The 24,057-nt window shown below is 36.2% G+C and overlaps 1 protein-coding gene across 2 annotated transcripts in view; it reads right to left on the bottom strand.

The window, feature by feature from the left end:
- Ndf (Nucleosome-destabilizing factor) overlaps window positions 1-24,057 on the bottom strand; it is a 419,078-nt gene that overhangs the window by 53,054 nt on the left and 341,967 nt on the right. For both annotated transcript variants that reach the window (XM_069820873.1, XM_069820874.1), the window contains one exon: window positions 3,775-3,885. In XM_069820873.1, coding sequence (XP_069676974.1) covers window positions 3,775-3,885 — 111 coding nt within the window. The remainder of the gene's footprint in view (window positions 1-3,774; window positions 3,886-24,057) is intronic.

Below are 24,057 nucleotides of genomic sequence, written 5' to 3'. Positions count from 1 at the left end.
GAGAGTAGAAGCCAACTCATTTGCCACGTGTTCTTGTTGTGAAAAGAAAAGCAAGAAAACAGCTCATTTTCTGCTATAAAATAATTGCAAAGGTATGTTAAAATTTTAATACATCCTTGAATTTGTAATAACTGTCAAAACTTTGTAACGGATATTGTGGTAAAGGTTCTAAAGTTTGTATTGTTAACAACCAACAACCTTGTTCCGCCATCTTAGATTGCATCACAGCACTAGGCATCTTACCCCAATACTTGGGGAAGATGCTCACATTTTACGGGGTAAGATGACAACTTGTTGCAGGAGTTTTATTATTTTGTTTTATTGCAGGGAATGCATAGAGATTATGTAAGGTCCTATGATAGAGGTCAGTGGATTGAGTACAGTCTTCAATTTGTGATGGATCATGTTAGAACAGGGGGTATGAACTCTTTTAGAGCATCGCAAGCATATGGGATTCCTTACCGTACTCTTAAACGCCACCTAAAAAATAATGATAACAAAAAAAGTGTACTGAATTGAATTCTTTGTGTGCGTGAAGTGACTTCACGAGTCTTTGCACACGGCAACAAAATCTGTGCAATGACTGTGTTGCTAAGTAGTGATAAATGTATGAGAAAGTGTCCATGAGCTTTAAAGTCATTTTTGTTACATACATGTATCAAACCAAGCTAGGTAAAATACATATATCAATAAATGTGTTAATTGCATTTGACATCTTACCAGACTATTGGGGAAAGAGCCTGAAGTGCAAGTAAAAAGGAAATCTTTTATCTATAAACATGGTAATTAATGTTTTCTGTTTTGTATCAAAAATACAGTTTCAAAATACCTTCCACACTTTCATATTTCGATATGAAATTCAAAACTAAATACACAGTACCTTAAATGTTAAATCAAAGAAAAAGTTAGGCAACTTTCCCCGATCCCCTCTACAGTAGTGTATGTATATATAGTACTGAACAATAACAAAGTTTTTTAAAGACAATTACATTCTATACTGTATTATGAATGAAAACTCGTTTATTTGTACATGTAACATCTTTCTACATTATTGGGTTCGACCTTCGTCCCTTTAAGACTAAAGAATCAGAAACCACATAGTACTCTCACCCTCCATATTATCTGGATTGTCCTTGGCCTATATAGCCCAGATAATAGGGACTCTACTGTAATGATCTTTTATGAAATAGTGTACAATGCCCAGTAATGAATTAAGACATATTTTTGTATTAGCAATACCTTTATAATTTCCTAGTTTTTCAACTACACTGTCGAGCAAAAAAAACTTAACACTTGAATAAATTTGAAATATCAAACCATAATACAAATTATAACATTACTGTATGCTTCTATGAACCTGTTTGTGGCAGACAAGTGTTAATTCATGTTTTGGGAAGGTAAGAAGTTTGTGACACCCCCTTTGCCACTTCTTGTCCCTCACACTATATTTAATGCTGTGCCATTAAAATTTACAATCCTAAACACAAGCAGCCAAAACAAAGTTTACAATACTATTGTTTCCCTTTCTGTGATATTGAACTCTGTTTTAAACAACATTTAAGAGAGTTAAGATGCAGTTATACCCCATTAACACTGCTAGAGCAGTCGCATTGGTAGAGGATGGCCGCAGCTTACATTATGTGGCTCAGGTGTTGCATACAACTTCGTCAATGGTTTCACTTACAGTGCAAAGGTACAGGGAAATTCGTTCACATTCTCGAAGACCAGGATATGGTAGGAAAAGGTCAACTTCTTGCAATAGATGACCAGTTCTTGCGCCTACAAACGCTGGGTAACAGTCACACCACTGTGGTCGAAGCCAGAAATCGACTAGAACAAACGCGAAGTGTGAATGTCAGTGAGTGAACTGTGAGGAGGAGGTAACATGATGCTGACCTGATCTCCAGAAGACCTGCTACTGACCCAGAACTTACAAGACAACATCGTCAAACTCACTTACAGTTTGTAAGGGAACATCAGGAATGGGCTTACAAATTGTAGGGAACAGTTATGTTCTCAGATGTGTCCCGATTCTGCCTTAGATCCCCAGATGGAAGAGGAAAAGTGTAGAGGAGGACTGGAGAAAAGTATTCACCATCCAACTTTTCATCAAGGACAGCATTCATGATGGTTCAGCGATGGTGTGGGCAGGCATCAGTTTGACTGCATGAATGGACTTCGTCTTGTGGAGGGTGGGTCTCTTATTGCCCATTGCTAAATTGAAGAAATTCTTGGGCAACATGTTCTTCCTTTTGCATCATTTACTGGTGATAATTTCGTGCTCTTGCAGGACAGTACACGTCCTCATGTGGCGCAATATGTCCTCCAGCAGTACCTCAATGAAGTAGGGATCCAACTCATGCAATGGTCATCACGCAGTCCAGATCTCCGCATCTGTGGACATTTTAGGAAGGAATGTCCATCACCATGCTCCAGATAATCTTCAGGAGCTACAGGGCCAAGTATGCAACACCTGAGCCACATAACGTAAGCTGCGGCCATCCTCTACCAACGCTACTGCTCTAGCAGTGTTCATGGGGTTTAATGGCATCTTAACTCTCTTAAATGTTGTTTGGAACTGAGTTCAATATCACAGAATTTCATTATAAGCCAAAACAAAACAAAACAAAACAAAAAAAAAACAATAGTGTTGTAACTTTGTTTTGGCTGCTTGAGTTTAGGGTTGTAAATTTTAATGCCACAGCAATAAATATAGGGTGAGGAACAAGAAGTGGCAAAGAGGGTGTCACAAACCACCCAATGGGTATACTCACCTTCCCAAAACATGAATTAACACTTGCCTACCACAAACAGGTCCATAGAAGCACACAGTAATGTTATAATTTGTATTATGGTTTGATATTTCAAATTTATTCATGTGTTGAGGTTTTTTTTTTTCTCGACAGTGTATATGGAAGGAAAAGCATTCATACAAGATTTTTCGAATAAAACATATATTACCAGACATACCAGATAATAAGTAATGTCTATGATGAAACTTTTGTGATAGGCAACGTTTACTTTCTTCTTTTACAATAAAATTACTACACATTTACTCGTAATTAAATGATATACTATTATCACGTTCATGACAAAAAAGAGGATAAATTTTATGTAGCATATTTCTGGAGATGACAAACTTCCATAATAATCATCTTCCATTCTAGGGTTTCATAATAATAGAAGTAACAAAGTAACAACAATGGTGGTAGCGGGGTGATGATGATGATTATGACAATGGCAGTGAAGAAGAAGAAGAAGAAGAAGAAGAAGAAGAAGAAGAAGAAGAAGAAGGAGGAGGAGGAGGATTATGAAATGTATCTGTTTATGCCAATTGTATAGATATCTTTTTCCAGATGATCGACTTTTATGAGCTTGTATAGTAATTGTGGTTCTTTTCATTCGTTGCGTATGATTTTTATTTTTGTCTACAACAAAACTAAGGCTCCTTCTCTTTCTTCAATTTATAGAATCAATGTTTAATGTGTGTCTTATTTGGCCAATTTTTTTCTCAAATATTATATTTGTGTGAAGATACATTATACTGTAAATTATTACTATTTCTTCTTCTTTTTAAGTACATATCAGACACTAAACTGACATTTCCACTTTGGTATAAAGATTTCATCCAAGAACTATGTGGCTATCTCCACTCAATACATTAAAATAAGATACATTCTAACAACTCTGTATTTATTTTATCATTTCTCTCTTTCCCCTATTTTTCTTTGTCACTAATAAAATATTCCCTCCCTTGAATGTTATATAAATTACATCTTTCGCAGCCTGAGGATCTGCAACACACGAGAATGTGATGTCAGCAGCAAGGATTACATCCGATGGGGTCTGGCCCTGTTCAGCTCCAGCTTTCACGAAATCCCGGCACTGTAAACAGACAATAAAAACTTTTCAGTCTCCAATCAGCGTCTACATGAATAAAAGAGAGCGAGGGGCAAGAACTTATGTATATATAAAGGTTTGGGCATAAGTCATGGCAAGTATTTTTCTTTTCAAAGTTAAGTGACGGTATCATGAGATGTCATGTCAGCCACAGTTTGTGGTCACATCACTAGATGGCAGTATGATGTATGATTACTGCACAGAAAGCAATGTGAATTCAGTTGCGAGTTGACAGTCGTGCCATGCATTCAAAGTATGAGTATGTGGTTGCATCGCTATAGTGATGGCAGTATTATATACAGTAGTTATCACACTGAGAGCAATGTTATGCATAATGCATAATGCAGTTGTGAGTCTATTGCTGTACAGAATGGATATGATTTCATGGGTTTTTAGAGTGGGTATTGTATGCTGTAATGTTATTCTAACTGCTGCAATAAACACGAGTAGCATAATGCTGGATCGTTCATGGACGTCTGATTCCTATCGTACCCCATACTTCCACACCAGTATCATACTACCCTTACAATTAGCAAATATGCATAACTTGCCCATTCAGCATGATGTTCTGTCATTTACTGAGGTTTGATACCTACCTTTATTGATATTTTATCCCTATCATACTCTAGCCTACTAGTACACATACAGTATCATGCCCTTTCATTTGAATACCAGTACTTAAAAATTTCGTACTGGGACAAAAAAAAAGTTTCCATGACTTTATGCCCCAGCCCTCGTATAATACAGAATGAGGATAAATTAAAATGAATTTCTTAAATATGTATTGTTGTACCAAGTTCATATTTCAAATTATAAACTTCACTTAAGAATATACAGTCTGATCCATTTGGGTATGGATAATGTTAATTTATTATAACAAAGCTATTATGAAAGTAGGAAAAATTTCTTGCTGGTTATATCATGATTAAACGATGAGAGTTTCCATCTATGACAATCAACAATGCATAATCTGAAAGGACAAATGAAAATCGTAGATTATTAAAATGGCTATTACAAATCAACAGCGGGCACAATGTGCACTTTGGTATGTTAAATTTGAGAGTGTTAAATATGATTCCATAATGTTGTGGTATCGAACATTTCTAGAAACAGGTTCTGTGTTAAAAAAAAAAAAAAAAAAAACATGCTGGAGGTCGCAGGCGAAACCCAGTATGAGAAGCTTGGCTTGGCCCCCAAACTCGTCAGATCTAATCCCTCCTGATTTCTTCGTGTAGGGTTTTGTTAGACGTTGTCTATTCACAGAAACCCAGGAACATTGATGATCTGAGAGCAAAAATTACTCAAGTTTTTCAATAAATCACCCCTCTTATGTTACAACAGACATGGGCTGAATTGCATCACCATTATGAGTTGTGCAGGGTGCGCAATTGGAGTCATGTTGAGCTCTGAGGAATCTCCCATCTTTCATTGTTGTATGCACAAAGTTTCAACAAATAAAGTTCAGTAGTAAATGTTTTACGGTGTTTTTATTTTATCCATACCCAAACGGATCACCCTGTAGTACTAATAACAACTTTCATAATATATGTTAAAATGAAAACTAAGTTGTAAATTGCGTATTTGATTAGTTTCTCCTTTGTATCAGCCATCTTCAGAACCAGTGACGTCCTTGCTTCTTTCGATTTTTTCATTTGTTTTGCTGAGGGGTATGTTTTTTGTTTGGAAGAAGAACCCGGAAAAAGCAAGGACCTCTAGTTCTGAAGATGGCTGATACGAAGTCGAAACTAGTCAATTAGATTATTTACAACATACAGTTTTCATTTAAACCCATGTAAATTGTTATTAATACCACATTCTTAAGTGACACAGAGTGTTAAAAGTGTGTAATCAAGATGTATAAACTACATATCACATATTACGAGAGAGAATCTTTTTATAATAACCAAACTTTAATTATGAAGTTACACTTCACCTGTGTATGTAAGCAGTCTGAGCTGCATGAAAGTGCTGAATATGGTAAAGGCTAAATAAAATAGTAAAGTTAATATTTTATTCTATTCAAAGTATTTTTCACAGGAAATCTAAGAATCTATCACTTGAAAAAAATCGGTATTGCGATGAGAACATTCACTGCCCAATTGATGGATTATACTTGTTTTGTGCTGGTCTTGTATGTAATTTTAACTTCTTATTTTCCGTGCAATTGTACCATATATTACAGCTACAATGTGGACAAAGAAAATCATAAAGAAGTTTCAGAGCAGATACTACATACTAACTTACGAAAATATTCCGTTTTCAAAGTGTTTATATGTAATAAATTAGCATCTGGTCCTGTTTGTTACTATTTACGTACTAATCTGAAAAACATACACACGAAATATTACCGTAATTTTATTACAGCTACTTTATTAGAAACCACTAAGCAAAAATTCCATGAAATGGGAGACATGCACTAAATACAATTCAATGATTTCGCCTCAATTTGGTTGTTAACAATTACACAAGACAGGAATCGATCATTTTTTCAATTGCATATTCCTGAAATCAAAGTACTGTATCTTCAGAAGAAATAGTATGTAGATCTTGAATCATATAAAATTTTGTAAAATTCATTCAACACGACTGTGAGTTCAGAACAAGTCGTCTACAACACACATTGCAAAGAATAGTGAGGAAAATCGTTTCCAGGTTCTCCATTTTCTCACTCAATTCTTCTGCCTCTCGCATTGTATTCACTTCCATGCTCCACTCAGAACATTACATTTCATTTTTGTTCAAAGGGTTATTTACGAATCTCACTAACACATAATAAGTAACAAAGTTTCTTTTTCCTCACTCCATTTTCTTACTCTTACTATAACTCTTCACCAGACAAATAGAATTCTTGAAACACAAATGGCAAAGGCTCTGCTTCTAATAATAGAAATGCACATTGATAGCAGTCCCCAGTCGATAATTGTCTCCCTTGAAACCTTGTCTGCTTCCATAACTTCCAAGCAATAAAAATGGTAAAAATTTCTCTCGCAAATGCAGACATAAAACTGTTCCGCTACAAGTCACAATTTTTCTCCTTTTGCAGACTTAGCAGATTTGAATGTTGAGCCTGATGATAGAAAATTAGTGTTAAATTCTTGTCTGTGCACAGACCAGCATGACCAGACAACTGTCCAGCATCCCATGCCTTAAGTAAGATGGACTGCTAACACCCTCTCTTTCCATGCTTAAATAATTATCCCTTCCCCATTTCGTGAACCCTCGAAACAAACCACCTACACCTCTTATAACTGCTAACAAATCATCATTCATCTCATTCCCACCCCAAGGACTCGTGAAAAATAATTAACTAAATAAACCACCTTCAATGAATTCAATATTAATATTCTCATTAAGTATCTCCTGCCATCTTCTCCATACCATTTCCTTTCTCCTCTCTTCATTACAGAGAGTAGCTAAGGCAGAGTCCCAACAAAATATTTACAGCTACTTTTGAAACGAGTATGAGTCCACTCGACAAATAATATTGGTATCACAATTGAAATAGGCAGTCAGGTAAGTTCATAGTCTCGTTATACTCGGCTTGTCATCCTAAAATGTCGAAGTATTTATTTTACATTTTGATTTTTCATAACTGAACCTCTTCATGATTAAACTCCATAAGCTGTTACCAGTGAGATCTTCAATTCTGATTGCTGATTTATTATCATTGGACTAGTTGTATTAGTTTTTTCGAAAATTTTTCAGAGCGTGGGTGTGTACAGACCAATTTACTGGCAAGAGTTGTTTCTCACAGTGTCACAGGAGTCGGAGTATACACTACACTTGTGATGAAATGAGATGATGGCAATTTGTTGGGATGTCACAGAAGAACTGGAGCTCCCGGACAAAACTCCTGTGTTACCTGGACCATGGGCTTGCCCAGCAGAAGTTATAAATTGAGTTCACAGAATTACAAGTCTGACCTAATAGCCAACAGATCACCGTGAGGGCTTATATTAAACATAACATAATACATGTAATTGACAACTTACTTCATAAAATACTCACCGAAATAGTGAAGTTTAATACTTAAATCATCCATTTTATTTCATAAAAAAACTACAGTCCCTAGCATGAAGACATTATTACAAAAACAACCCTTGTCAAAATTGTTATTTTTCAGGAAAACAATAAAAATAAATAGAACAACACACGTCAGCTGTTTCCATACAACTGGTGTTTATTCTTGTGGCTATTGCACCTGGCATGTGTCATTTTTGGAGTCTATAAACATTTGAAATAGTACCAAATGTGTCCTGTAACTCAATTTCATTAAAAATGACTAGGGTTGTTTTTGTAATAATCTCTTATGCACCAACAAATATGTGTTAAGTGATTACTACTGTCGTGATAATCGAAGGAAACCATGTTTGCATATAGATCTGGGCTCTACTCACTCATCAGCTTATCAAACAGAAGTAGTAAATCGTCTAAACCTTCGATGGCTGTGTCGACACTGATTCTAAAACAGCGCCACTGTCACTTTTTTCCCCCCTTACACATTTACTACATTTTCATGGAGTTTGAATACTCCATGAAAACGTAGTAATTAATATGATTAAGAAAAGTGTTGACAAATATGCCAGATCTTTACTGATCTACTATTGTCAAAAAACTATTTGTCCCGCATGAGACTGATGTATGTTTACATTTTAAAATGATACGTTATTATTGACTGTGAGACATTAATATGGTGTGTAGTTCCTGGTTCCCGGAGTTTGTTATATCTCTGGCCTCTCCGGCTTTATTTAATGCATTTACAGGCCAGTAAGCTACCCATATCCAAGGAAGTTCGAAGTTCTACCACAGTGTAGTATATACAGTCACGAAGCTCAGTACGTGGTAAATATGCATCCACAGATAGTTTCTGATCACTAGGATCGCTACTATCGCCCCATTACAGACAATGCGAAATAGTTCTGGCACAGTCTATTGTTCCTAGTACCCTCAAAACTCAAGCTTTGTGACTGTATATACTAGACTGTGGTTCTACATTGTACCGTAAAATGGGGTGAATAGGAACGAATTTGTACTGTTTTTTATTTCGTAGTGTCAAAGAGTAAACAGTTGTATAATAAGAGTATTTATGTTTTCATTCGTAATGAGTGAACAATAAGTAATCCATTCTTATTATTATATTTACTCTTTCAAACTATGAAATAAAAAATAATAAATATTCATTCCTATTAACCCTATTTTCCGGTACTGAGAAATTTGATTCATGCAGTTAATTTCTAGATGAAACTTATTTTTAAATACTGACCCATTCTGAACTGCGTGTGCATTAGTTTTCGTATGACTGTGTAATACAACTATATTCATTCATTTAGTGTTCTGCCCAAGGGCAGGTATTTCACTGCAAACCCAGCTTTCTCCAATCTTTCCTATTTTCTGCCTTCCTCTTTGTCTCTGCATATGATCCATATGTCGTCTATCATCTGATATCTTCTTCTGCCCTGAACTCTTCTCCTGTTCACCATTCCTTCCAGTGCATCCCTCAGTAGGCAGTTTCTTCTCAGCCAGTGACCCAACCAATTCTTTTTCTCTTTCTGATCATTTTCAGCATCATTCTTTCTTCACCCATTCTTTCAAACACAACTTAATTTCTTATTCTGTCTGTCCATTTCACATGTTCCATTCTTCTCCATATCCACATTTCAAATGTTTCTATTCGCTTCTCTTCACTTCGTCATAATGTCCATGTTTCTGACATGCCACACTCCATACAAAGCACTTCACTAGTCTCTTCCTTACTTCTTTTTTCAAAGATCCGCAGAAGATGCTCCTTTTTCTATTAAAAGCTTCCTTTGCCATTACTATCTTCCTTTTGACTCCCTGGCTGCAGCTCTTGTTACTGCTTATAGTACACCCCAAGTATCTGAAGCTGTCCACATGCTCTACTGCCTCATTTAGAATTCTCAAGTTTATCTTCTGTATTTTTCTTCCTATGACCATGCTCTTCGTCTTATTTCTATTTATCTTCATCCCATACTGCTCACAGCTGTCATTTAGCTCCAGTAGTATATCCTTTAGTATCATCTCCTCTTCTGCTAACAAGGCCATATCATCAGCAAATCTTATGCACTTTATTCTTCTTCCTCCTACTATCACTCCTCCCATGTTCTCCAAGTAGGTTAGATATTGAACAGGGTAGGTGACAAAGGACATCCTTGACGTACTCCTCTCCCAATTTCACTTCCTTCTGACATTTCTTCTCCTATCCTGACTTTGACTCATTGTTTCATATAAAGATTACTGTACAGTCTTCTCTCTTTTCAATCCACACCAATTTTCTTTAGGATCCCCATCAGTTTATTCCAATCCACTCTGCCAAAAGCCTTTTCTAGGTCCACAAATAGGTACATACGCTTTTTCTTATTCTTCTCTAGGTATCTTTCACCAATTGTCCATAGCAGTCCAATTGCATGTGTTGTGTAAATGGTGGCTATTTGACAGCAATTACTTCATCTACTAATCAGGATGAGTAGGGCTGGATTTAGGTATAGTGCTGCCCTAGGCAGTGCTAAAATTTGCCGTCTCCAACTCTCACAAACAGTTTATGAGCAGCTATTATACAGATCATGTTTAGTTTAAATTAGTTTTAAATGAAATGTTACAATTGAGAAAACAATAAATTACTGGAATCAGAATATATGCATCTTACCTGTGAATTATAAAGATTTCCTTCGCACTTTCTTCACAGAAAAAGCATTGATGAGATCATCAAAATCGATCTGGCGATGCAAGGAAATACAATTTATTCAAACTTAATGATTTTGTTGTTGTTTAGTCAACTGTTCGAAGACAGGTCTGAACCTCACAAGTGATATATCATTCATTGTTGAAACAGAATTGATCTGTGGAAAGGCGGGCTGTAGTTGTTCCGTTTTTTCTTTTTTTTAAAGCATTTGTTTTGTTGGTGATATAATTATTACGAGTATTTCTTACTTCGATAGGAAGTATAAAGTAAATTGAAGAATAAACTCCAATTCTTTGCGGAATAAACCTTTCTTATCGAATTATATAGTGAACATGCTGGAAAGTGATTAAATAGTATTGTTGATCGATATATACATTATATGGAAATGTAACTGAGAGTTCTGGTTACTATTCATAGCGTTAATATAATAAACACACATCCAATTTGATTTTCAACAATACATTCTTGTTTACACAAGCAGTTAAATTTAAGCAGTTGAATAACATGATACCAGTATTGCAATGTAACTATGCAGCTACACACACGACAATGCAATAATAAAACAATATTCAACTTCCACAAGGTGTGTTCAAGAACAAACTTAAGAAAAGATTTGCAAACACGTGTTTTAAAAATAAATGTCACTGTAAAATGAAATGAAAAAAATAGAAGAGAAAAAGAGAGAAAAATGCCGCCCTCCTGGAAATTACCGCCCTAGGCAACTACAGTATATTATCGAAGCTATTGCTAAACCACTTGCCTTTGTATTTAATTTGCGCATATCTCAAGGTGTATTTCCCCTCAGTCCTAAAACATGCTGTGATGATACCAATACACAAGTCTAGTAACAAAAATAATCTTAATAATTACAGACCTATTTCACTATTACCCAATCTCTCTAAAGTGTTTGAAAAATGTATAAAAACACGGTTAATACAACTTGGTTTCAGAAAAAAAATCTGTGCATTGATGATGCTATTATGGCAGTTACTTAAAAAATAATTCAACAATTAGATGTAGGAAGTAAATGTCTAGGAATTTTTCTAGATTTACAAAAAGCTTTCGATACAATCAATCACAGTATACAGTACTTTTGGATAAAAGGGATAGATTGGGAATTAATGGATTGGCTATAAATTATTTAAATCTTACTTAAGTAACAGAACTCAATCAACTAAAACCAATGATCACCTTATTGATATAGGTGTATCTCAGGGGATGATTTTAGCTCCTGTTTTGTTTTTAATATATATCAATGATTTACTTAAAATTGACATTGAGAAATATTCTGGTACTCTGTATTCTTATGTTGATGATACTGTGGTTATATTTAGCAGTTCGTGTTGGAATAAAACTTATCAAAGTTCTAACAACGGTATTAACATTATTAAAAAATGACTGGATGCTCATTTACTTTCTTTGAATGTTTCTAAAACAAAATTAATACCAATTTCATTAACGTCACATGATCTTGAACGACTAAAAATAATAATAAAAATATAACAATACATGATTGTAACCTAGCCTACCTACTTGCTCATGTCACGCCTTCAGTATACCCCACAAGTTAAATATTTAGGTATTATTATTGACCAACATTTAAAATGGGACAAGCATATTATCTCTCCTTCCTGTGTAACAGATTGCGTAAAACAATACACAAATTTTCCATTCTACGTTCTTATTTACCTATTTATGTTCTGTGTACCGTGTACTTAGCTCTGTTCCAATCAATAATTCAGTATGGTATATTAGGTTGGGGAGGAATGGCAAAATCAACACTCCATCCTTTAAATTTGCTCTAAAAATATATCATAATTTGTCTATGTAAACTTTTAGATTACTCAACAAAATTAATTTTTCGGGAATTTAGTGCATCAAGTCTAGAACAAATTTATAAACAAACATTGCTGATTTACTTCCATAATAATCACAATCTCATGAATACTGTACGAGACAAAACTACAGTTTCTTTCTCAACACCCCCAAATGCCATACAACTGCTAGATTGAAACACAGCAGAAATTTTGGATCCAGAATATATAATGCATTAATTAGAGCTTAACCTGAACTAAGAACACTTACCACACATATATTTAGGAAACAAATTAAATTAATTATTTAATTGTTTTGTATTTCTTTGAAGCTGAGTTAAAAATTGATACTCTAATATTCATGTACTTTGATATTTTCTATTTGTATCTATTATTACATGCTGTATGTATTTTACCATATATTAATGTTTTTGTGCTCAATTATTATTATTTTTTTTAAATTTTGTGATATATTTTGTATAACTGATCTGAACTGCGCCCGAGCACGAGCTTCTGCTCTTCGGGGCTGCAATGCCTAATGTAGCTCAAGTGTAATGTATTAAATAAATACATTTGAATTTGAATATTCAATATTCAATATGTAAGCTATATTAGGTCTCTATACCCTTTAATGTAATGCAGCAACGATATGAGTATAACAACTCGGCTTACAGAAAGCAAAAAATGTTCTTTAACTTTAACAAATTGCTAGATATTTAATTGTTCGAAGTCCAAGGTAAGCATCTTCCTACTGCCTGCTTGCGTCACAACGGAAAGAATTAAAAAAACGTCTTGAACTCGTTTCAGAGAGAGAGAGAGAGAGAGAGAGAGCGGTGTCGAGGGTTCATGGCTTCAGCTGCTCGATATTTTAGTTCAGGCAAGGTATGGTAGATGGCTCTCCAATACTGAACAAGACAAATATTGGAAGGAAAGTCATACCACGTAGATATAGCCATTTTGTTTTAGCGATCTGCTAACCACCATTCCTAATAACATTATATTGCACGTGCAGAATGAAATAAAAACATCTCTAATATAATACAAGCAATTAGAACATTTGAAAAACAAGTCTCGACTGTTTGACGGGACATTTATGTTGGCTAACAAAACAATCATAACGACAGGCTTACGTACAAATCGAACGAGGAAGGTCAAAATTTGACACTCACATCATAGTATCCCTCAAAATCGTGTCACAGCAGTGACGTATACTGGTTTAAGGGTCTGGGCTACCACTGACCCTATTATTACACAAAATATATTTTTAAAACCCTATAATAAAATTCCTTACCTATTTATATGTGAATTCCAGACGTCTTGATTGGGACGAAAATACTTTGATGACTTCGTCATTGAAATTACAGTTGGGCCGCTTGCGAAGTTTCTGTAGAAATTACTTTTCAATTGACATCAGTGCCAAGCCGGATAAACGTTCTTGTGTATGAGTTGATCTACAGTAGGATTTTATTCTCTTCAACGCAGAAAATGTTCTTTCTACCGATGCTGACGTAGCTGGTATTGTCACAATTAATGTTGCCAATTTAAGGACTTCAGGAATAACTTGGTTCAGCTGGTTTTCATATATGGCAGATAATATTTCATGGATAGGTTTGTTCGAAAAATCAAAGACTTCTGCTGAATATATTACACTTAATTCATTTTTAAAACGTACTTGATCAAAGTGACTGTTATAGGACTGAAATAATTTGTTTAGTGCCTCATTCGGGAAGTTTTCTCTATAAGCAGAAAATTTTTGAGAATCTAGAAGATGTGTGAACTGAAGCTTTCCATAATTAGAAAATCTGTCAGTAATTTCCATGTGCATACGATCTAGTATGCTGTAGTACAGCTGCCTGTATTTCAATTCATCATCTCCTTTTCTTCGCTTTAATGGTGGTTCCATTGTATTGTCTGAAGAATTTTCATTTTCCATATTACTCCATATGGACGGAAACCCACTACGTCTGAACTCGGATATAGTATGTTTTAACTTTGATACCTCTTGCAAGCAGTATGCTATGTCTAGACTTTTTGTCTGAAAAATATTGTAGAACACATCTGTATGTGCGAACACTCTAGCATAGACTTCAAGAAGAAATATATTCTGAAACTGTGTGAAAAAATACAAATATCCTTGAGCCTGCACAATTACATCATCATCCCAGTTTTCTTCAGAGTCATTACAAATGATATTTTCAAAGAAAGCAGTCAGTTGTTCTCTGTATTCCTTTACTGTATTTACAAGCCGAGATGTAAAATTCCATCTAGTTGGTGCTACTTTTGGGAGTTTCTTTTTCATAAATTCCTTGAGTTTTTCTGATCTTTCAGGAGATGATGAGAAAAATACAGCTAAACCCGACAGTGTTTTGAAAAAAAATGCGGCATTCTGGAATGGATAAAGTAGTTTGTTGCAAAACTAAATTGAGAACATGGCTGTAACAATGGACAAATAGTGCTTGAGGATACTTTTCTTGAACTTTTGTTTTTTAAGCCATTAATATTTCCCGCCATAACTGAAGCACCATCGTATGTCTGTGCAATTAACTTATTGCCGACATTGTATTCTGCTATAACACCTTCCACATGCTGAAACAAGCAGCAGCAGTTTTGCCCGAACTGACATTTGTGAATCCTATAAACCATTCTTGAACATTGGCAGTACTGTCGACGTATCTTAAAACAGTGGACAATTTACTCTGATTAGAGCAGTCACTTGTTTCATCAACAACAATGGCCACAAAAGGTTTTTTTTTTTTATTTTAGTAGGTTATTTTACGACGCTTTATCAACATCTAAGGTTCTTTAGCGTCTGAATGACATGAAGGTGATAATGCCGGTGAAATGAGTCCGGAGTCCAACACCGAAAGTTACCCAGCATTTGCTCATATTGGGTTGAGGGAAAACCCCGGAAAAAACCTCAACCAGGTAACTTGCCCCGACCGGGAATCGAACCCGGGCCACCTGTTTCGCAGCCAGACGCGCTGACCGTTACTCCACAGGTGTGGACCGCCACAAAATGTGCTTCTTCTATTTCAGATTTTATGTTCTTTATCACAACCCCACTTATAGCAAATATTAAGTCATTCTGAATTGCGGGAGAAGTAACACGGAATACTGTTGAACTCTCAAGATGATTGGCCAGTAAATGGTCAAATTCACTTAAGGAACTTAAATATTCAATATAATTTCCTCTATTGTCTGATTCCACACTCTCATTATGACCCCGAAAGCCAATTCTTGTTTTCCTAGAAAGCAGACTGCATTAATAAGATGCAGTAAAATCTCCCGATTTTTTTTCACAAGAGCATTGTGTTGGTTGATGTGTAGAACTTTTTGCTTATCTAGCTGTAAATCAATTCTTGTCTTCCCAAAGTTTGCAAAGTTCATGCTACTATAAATATGAGCTTTTGATTTGTCGTGTTTTAGGACTGCCGTTCGAAGGGAGTTCATATTAGAAAACCCCTCTTTTGACCACACATTAGTTTCGCGGCTAAATAACAAACATGGCCAGCAAAATAGTTTACACAGTTTAGAACTACCACACAACCAATTCCACTTACCATATGATGTTGAAGTGAAATGGCGTGTGTACTCACGCTGTTTTTCTTTTACGTCCATGGACAAATTTAACTCAGGAGTTGGTCTTTCCATTTTCACAATTTTAACTTTCTCGTTGTATGTACGACGGTTAAAAGGCACTTTTAATAAACCTTCTATTACACAGTCATTTTCAACACAAACCTCTCCAGAAACTTGTTCTGCCATATTTTTCACAATATCACTTAATTGGGAAATTAAAAACTTAATAATTCACAATTAATATAACTCTTAGACACTCGAACAAATCACAAATTTAAAATACTGCACTGCAAGAACACAATCACATTAATGAGCTAGCGTACTAAGCATATTGTTGCTTCGCGCCTTCCAAGAAACCGATCACGAGAGCGGCAACTCACCCTCCTACAGTGCACGATGGAAACAGGAGGGAGGGGGGGACGGGGAGTTGTGCGACGTGAGCGGAACGGTCACAGGCTACCCTTCGCAGCAGCGGTTTCTCCAGTGATGCCGCCTTGACAACTTGTTTCTTTTCGAGAGCAGAGAGCGCATATAAATCTAACAATTACTTTAATTTTAATTACTGTGGTAAAACTAATACGGTAATACAAAATTATTACATTATGTTATATTATAAACTTTTTCTTTTGTAATTTCCTTGGGCTACCGCCGGTAGCCCCGGTAGTCCGCAAAATACGCCCCTGTGTCACAGAGTTGACACTCACACTTTGATACTTTTTATGTAACAGTTAAATCCCTGTATTATGTTGTTAATTTATTATACTCCCGGTTATAGCTTATTTTCTTGGACTAGTATTCGTTATATAAATGAAATAATTTATTGTGCACCCAAATACAGGATTGCAATAAACTCTGAAACTAAAACCGGGACATATAATTAAAACACCCGATCATGGAGCAAAAATAGATTTCCAATAAGTCTGAATATATTCTGTATGGTTTACAGTCTCAAAAAATTTAAGCCACTTGTCTTGAACATTTCCGCTTTCCCATCCATGAACACCCAAGTTTGTACTCACAAAGTTTTTCAAGCAAACAAACTGATCAAAGACTTTAGATTCTGAAAGCTGCAATTTTTTTTTTTTTTTTGGTAAGTCAATGTCTCTTCTATATCGCTATTTAAAATTTTCAACAAGTTACGCTAAAATCACACAATATTCTAGTAACCTTAAAATACAAAGAAGCTGTAAATCAACTGAAAATCGGGACCTCTGACCGTCCCGAACGAATATGTCGGGACACCGGAACAGTGCACACAAAAACGGTGACAATTCCGGAAAACCGAGACGTATGGCAATCCTGCCCAAATAGCGACATGCAATGGATGTTCGTTTTACGATTTTTTAGAACACCAAAACGTACGATCCCCAACTTTCATTGTGAAGTAAGACCTCTTGAATAGGGAAGTCATAAAATAATTCCGTAAATAATACTTGGGCCTATATTGAAATGGAAATAATTTCTCTACGGAAATAGTTCTCCCATTTTTAAGAATTACTGTTTCCTTTTTCTGTTTATTCCACGCAACAAACAAAATTGCGAAGGAAATCATTTTTAAATTTGAGTAAATCATCATAATATAGGCCTATGTTTGTATTTATATTTCCACATATTTTATTAAAAATTATATTTCATGTCCATCATTCCCAGATACACTAACTCAAATTGAAAATGAACACAAACTCGTCCAGTAATTTACAAAGGCAGAAAGCATGGCCACAACCATTTTTTCAGTATTGGCGATGCTAAAATACGTATTTCCATGAAAGTCTAGATATCGATTTTTGTAGCATCACAATGCTTTCTATTTACATGTAAGCCTACTTCGTATAATGATAAATTAAAAACGGATTTTAGGCAATTTGTTTTACGCCTCTTAACAAATACAGTAGTACACTATACAACCTCGCTCCTTATCTCCCCAAAGCCCATTATTTTGGAAATCATATACCGGTAACCTGCCACCCTACCCCATTATCTCCTTGCCTAGTAGCCTCATAAGTGCCTTTTTGGTACCACCTGTGAGGTTCAGACCTATCAAACAACAACATACCGGCAACTTACCGCATTACGACAGTGCGGAGTATTGATTTTGTCTCTCTTTGAACTCACATCATTTTTACGACTGTAGTACACAAATCTCATAAGAGAAATTGTAAATTATGTTTTATTTAACGATGCTCGCAACTACCGAGGTTATATCAACGTCGCCGGTGTGCCGAAATTTTGTCCCGCAGGAGTTCATTTATATGCCAGTAAATCTACTGACATGAGCCTATCGCATTTAAGCACACTTAAATGTCATTGTGCTTAAATGCCATTGACCCGGGCCGGGATCGAATCTGGAATCTCAGGCACAGAATGCCAGCACTTTACCGACTGCGCCATCCAGGCCGACGAGAGAATTGCTTTTGGGTAATAACTCGGTACTCTTTCACGCCTTTCCCTCTCCACTGCATATCATTATTCCATGAAATTATTCAAACCTGCTTTAAAGGGAGCTACTACCTGAAAGCTAGATTTGCATATCATTATGAGCCTCAGGTAAAATCATTGTTCTTAACAAAATGAAATTCTCGGACTTAACTTCATCAAAACCCACTACTTCAAAACACACGAATTCATGGGGTGACCCGAAGGATAATTCCCTCCCCCCACCCCTAAAGGATGCCAGCCTCCGAGATTTCGGACTTTTAACAGACTAATATAATTTATACAGAACACTTAACATCGCTGTATGTAACAATTCACAGAAGTTTAGTTTACCTATTCATATTCAGCATGTTTACGTAACAGTAGCCTATTAACACTTTTAAGTTAATATTATACTAAAACAATGAACTATAAAATTAAAGCTTTATTATTTTTTTTAACTAACCCTATTTTATTATGTTCCCTTTTACACAGACTGCCGCTAGTGTTAGGTAAATCTGAATTACTGTTTCTTTTGCCGTTGGTTCCACTCTCCCCCTCCCCGTTATAATATAAACTATAAATCCTCCCCGGGGGATAAGATCTGAATTCAATACTGCTTGAAAATCGCATAAGCTTATTGCATTACGACAGTACGGAGTATTGCTTTCTTCTATGCCTCTGCACCCTGCATCTTCACTCCACTCCCTTTCTACGACTGTAGTACAAATCTCATAAGAGATGTATATGTATACACACATAGTTCAGGTTTCATAGATAATTTTGGTGTCATTTCTGTACGTAGTCTAGGGTCATTTACAGTACGACGTTAGGACGAGGTGTGTTTCTGACTACATTATTTCAATTACGTAAGTTAACATTCAACTTCCTCAGTGGTTGCGGTCCTTTGAGAGCGGTCGACAACTTGGTTCTTCGCGTATCCGTGTGGTCGTTTGCATTCACTGTGTGGGTAGTCTTGTTTTACATTTTCAATTCCGCGAATAAGCCGTGGAGCACTCGACTCATTATGGCATAGCATGCAGTTTATTACAGGTATTTGTCACGCTGTGTCATAAAGGCAGAAAAATGAGCAAATGGATGTCGTTTTCAGAGACGGAACATCCAAATAATTTCGGACATAATACCCGTTTCGGCCGCGTCTATGGCTCAAACGTTAGTGCTAGTGCGTTGGTCTTCTATTCAGGCGGCCCGAGTTCGATCCCCGATCAGGTCATGATAGAATTATTTGATGAATAAAGACAATGCAGAAGGGTTTCCTCCGGACACTCCCGATTTCCTCTATCATTCTACCAACACACACTGTATCCCCCTTCTCCAACTATCATCTGTAATAGTTAAAAAAAAATACTGAAGGTGAAACCATGGGGCTAGTACGAGTTTCTGATGCTGATATAGCAAAGGCTTGCGGCTCCGGGCCTTGAAGCTTATCAGGTACTCGTCTGAGAATGGGACCTGGCTCTTTCACAACTAGGCAGAATTGACCACCTATCAGCATCGAATTCACGAATGTCACTCAGGCCACCTATCGGACTTGGACAATCCTTGCATATACCGGGTGTATCACAATTATTATACGTACACTCTGCGGTGATGTCTAGAGGACGATGAAACAAGGAAAGAGTTCTCATAAACATAGGTCCGGAAACCAACAGTTTCCCAGATATTATGCCATCGCTGAGGCCACTTACTGAAATATTTAGTACATTTGCAACCGTTACAACGTTCGGGCTTCATCTCTTACAAGACAGATTTAAGAGTCGTGCGTACCTGTATTTTCTCCAACAACAGCTACGCGACTTTCTGGAAGATATGCCTCTTTGGGGAAAGCAGCTTCTGTGGTACAAGTATGAAGGAGCTTCGGTTCACTTTCATTTGAACTTTCGTGAGATGTTTCCACAACCAGGTGTATCGGCTGTTGTTTGCCAACACAATGGACTCCCAGGTCCCTCCACTTGACTCCCTTGAAACAACCGTACAGGGCATACACTTCACGACAAAAAAGAATGGGCCGACTCTGGTCGTTAGAAATACTCATTGCTCAGTTTTACCGCGCAGTTCACAAGTGTCAACGAACTGCAAATTAAGGCATTGCTGTGATGTTTGTTCACTGAAAGTCGTCCGTCTACAATGTAGTCAACCATACGAGGTGTGTGTGTGTGTGTGTGTGTGTGACGTGGGGGGTAGGGTAACGCGTATGTTTTCCATACCATAGGTTGTGTGTTCGCCTTCCGGTAGTCATTTTTTTTATTTCAGTTTTTCATTGATTTATTTTAAATGTTAAATTGCATCTGTTAATAAACTTCCTGCCTGGTAAAAATATTATTGCCAACCATCTGTGAACTATTAATAGGCGAGACCTGGCCTGTGTAAGCAAAAATCATAGTTTAACTTCCTAAAAAACCTCAATCGCATCAAATATGAACAAATAAAGAAATAACTACTGAAGCTTTCCTAGCGACGTGATAACTCAAAATTTTCTCGGGCTTCCAGCCAGGTCATAAGTTGGTGATCCACCGACGTTTCGAGGATGTTCATCTTCCTCATCTTCAGGGTTAAATGATATCTAAGGGTAGGCACTCAGCGCACAGCTCCTCGGCTGACTCCTCCCTCTGGCACTATACATTAAGGAGCTGGGTACCCTTAGATATCATTTAACCCTGAAGATGAACATCCTCGAAACGTCGGTGGATCACCAACTTATGACCTGGCTGGAAGCCCGAGAAAATTTTGAGAAATAAAGAAACAAAAAAGAGCTGTGGTAGGGAATAGTATCTCGCCCATACACCACCTGCATCAACAACTGTTGGAGTCCACAAGATTATGAAGAAAGAGGTCTACCTACATTGTGGCCACCTCCAACACATCTAGAATTCTGCCCCACAATTCGCCAGTCGTCAGAACGGGTGGTTGTTCTGTCCAATTAGAGCAGAGATCGGCAAAAATATCGTGATCACTGATCACATAACAATTGTGACGTAGGAGGGGCAGCGAAGTAAACTGTCTCTGCTTCACCCCCTCCCTTCCGTCCAACTCCCCTACACTTCTGTACACAGCATCTATCAGTGGAGGGTTCAGTGTTGTCAATTCAGCGGTTTTCCCGCTAAATCTAGATTTTTTGGATAACCATCTCGTGGGTAAAATTATATTATCCCGCTAAGCATTAAAAACCGCTAGCATTCCCTGCTAGCGGTTTTTAATCTTTAAAATTTCTGAAATGAAATTCATATTAGCATTATAAGCAGCTTTCATAATTACGTTTAATTCGTTCAGTGTGTGTTCTGTGAAATAATGGATGTGTTAATATAGTGATAATTCCATATTATATGTTACCGTTAAAACCCGAAATCCGTCAAAAACCAGTTTCAGCTAGTAAAAACTAGTTTAAGCAAATAAAGATAGAAAGTGAGTTTTCGTATAATCTAGAATCAATGTCAGGTTAGGTTTGGTATGTTTAGGTTTTCATTTGGTCAAAGTCTAAAAAAAACCTATACAAACCAAACCTAACCTGTCATTGATTCTAGATCTTACGAAAATTCGCTTTCTATCTATCTATCTATCTATCTATCTATCTATCTATCTATCTATCTATCTATCTATCTATCTATCTATCTATCTATCTATCTATCTATCTATCTATCTATCTATCTGTCTGAATAATTTCAAGGGAAAAATTGTTCCGGGGCCGGGTATCGATCCCGGGACCTCTGGTTGAATGTACCAGCGCTCTGCCAACTGAGCTACCCGGGAACTCCACCCGACACCGTCTCAACTTTTCCCTTTATATCCACACAACTCGCGTGGGCTGACGAAACGCCAGATACCCACATCGAGTGCACACAAACTCTGTGTGACTTGGAATTGTGGTTTTCTGTTAACGTACACAGTGACGTATATAAGCTTTACCTGAAAGACTAGATTTGCATAATCAATCTATCTATCTGTCTGTCTGTCTGTCTGTCTGTCTGTCTGTCTGTCTGTCTGTCTGTCTGTCTATCTATCTATCTATCTATCTATCTATCTATCTATCTATCTATCTATCTATCTATCTATCTATCTATCTATCTATCTTTTAAAATTACTTTTTACTAGTTGAAACTGGTTTTGTCGGATTTTGGGTTTTAACGGTAACATAATATATAGTATATATAGTTCAATAAGAATTTAAATATGTTGTGTCTGTGATAAAAGTGTTCAAAATTGCTTTATAGCGCCACATTGGGAATGAAAAAAGTATGCAATATTCGTCACACTGGCGGGCGGATGTCGTTACATTGGCGAGTGGATGCTCTATCTTGACCGTTATTATTATTATTATTATTATTATTATTATTATTATTATTATTATTATTGTTATTATTATTATTGAATAATAAGTATACATTAAAATCTAGAGATATTTGCTAGAAAATCGCGGGTTTTCGAAAGTCATCTAGCGGGATTATATGAACAACTGTTGGCAACACTGGGTGGGTTACCTAAGATTTAGTTTGCTTCTTTCTCGAAACCTTCGTCTGTTCGGAAACGTGTGTTTAAGAAAGAATGGGAGGAACAATAGTAATTGTTGTGCATATGGTGACAATGTAGTCGCCGCTTGTGTTATAAAATTCTAATAGGCACTTATAAATCAAACATCTAGTGACATTACATATCATAAGATTCACGAAATCATAGGTAAGCATAAATATATCCAAGGTAATTGTAAACGTAAATGTATAAGTACAGTAGAAAATGAAATATAAACAATTTTCTTTTCGTAGGGCTGGACGGGGCAAAGCAATTAAGACATAAAAAAACTGAATTCAAATAAGAGTTCAAGCACTAAAATATGATGAAACAAGCAATGAGTCAAAGCTAACTCCATGCAATTTATGTTATTGCTTTGAAGAGCTATAATGTAGGACAGTTCCTTAAAACATGTCTGAATAAAGTTGCTAACAGCATTTGTCCCGAATAATCTGATGTTTTTAACAGTATGAAATGATCAACACGGACAATACAAAAGAGGATAAGGGATATTGAAATACTAGCTGAACGAGAAATAAAATCGAAGATGTATCAAACTGTGGTCTAATCTCTCGTTTTAGGTGGAAACACAGATATTGATATAGTAGAATTGATAATGTTCGCTCGCCGAGTTACGAAGTATCTCTCTGTATAAGAATGTTTGCTCGATGTCATTGCACTTAAATGAAATATAACAGGAGAGGAGTTATTCCATGCATGAAGAAAATATACTGTATAGAAGAAATTAATCTGAACATAAAGCAACTTGTATCTGTAGTAACATACGGGACTCGAAATACGACTTTAAAAAGTCTACTAAGTGGAGTAACCTGTTATTAAGAGAGCTGGAAATAAGTGAGGACATAAAATGTTTTCATTGTATAACACACCAGATTGGCTTAGATTTATTTAAAATGCTCTCCATAGAAAATACGTATGTGTAGTCCTATCATAGGTCGCCTACTGCTACTCTCATAGCTGCTATGTTTGGCTCTATATTCAATACATTTCGGAATACTTGTTTTCTGAACGAAAACTTGTAATATCTAAACAAAGATCATGACTAGCAGACGAAAATTTACGAGTTGTATTAAGAGTGGCTATTTGTGACGTATTTTCCTAGGTTGT

Source organism: Periplaneta americana, chromosome 3, assembly GCF_040183065.1.
Source record: "Periplaneta americana isolate PAMFEO1 chromosome 3, P.americana_PAMFEO1_priV1, whole genome shotgun sequence".
Classification (NCBI taxonomy): Eukaryota; Metazoa; Arthropoda; class Insecta; order Blattodea; family Blattidae; genus Periplaneta; species Periplaneta americana.
This window is presented reverse-complemented; position numbering and strand designations above follow the sequence as displayed.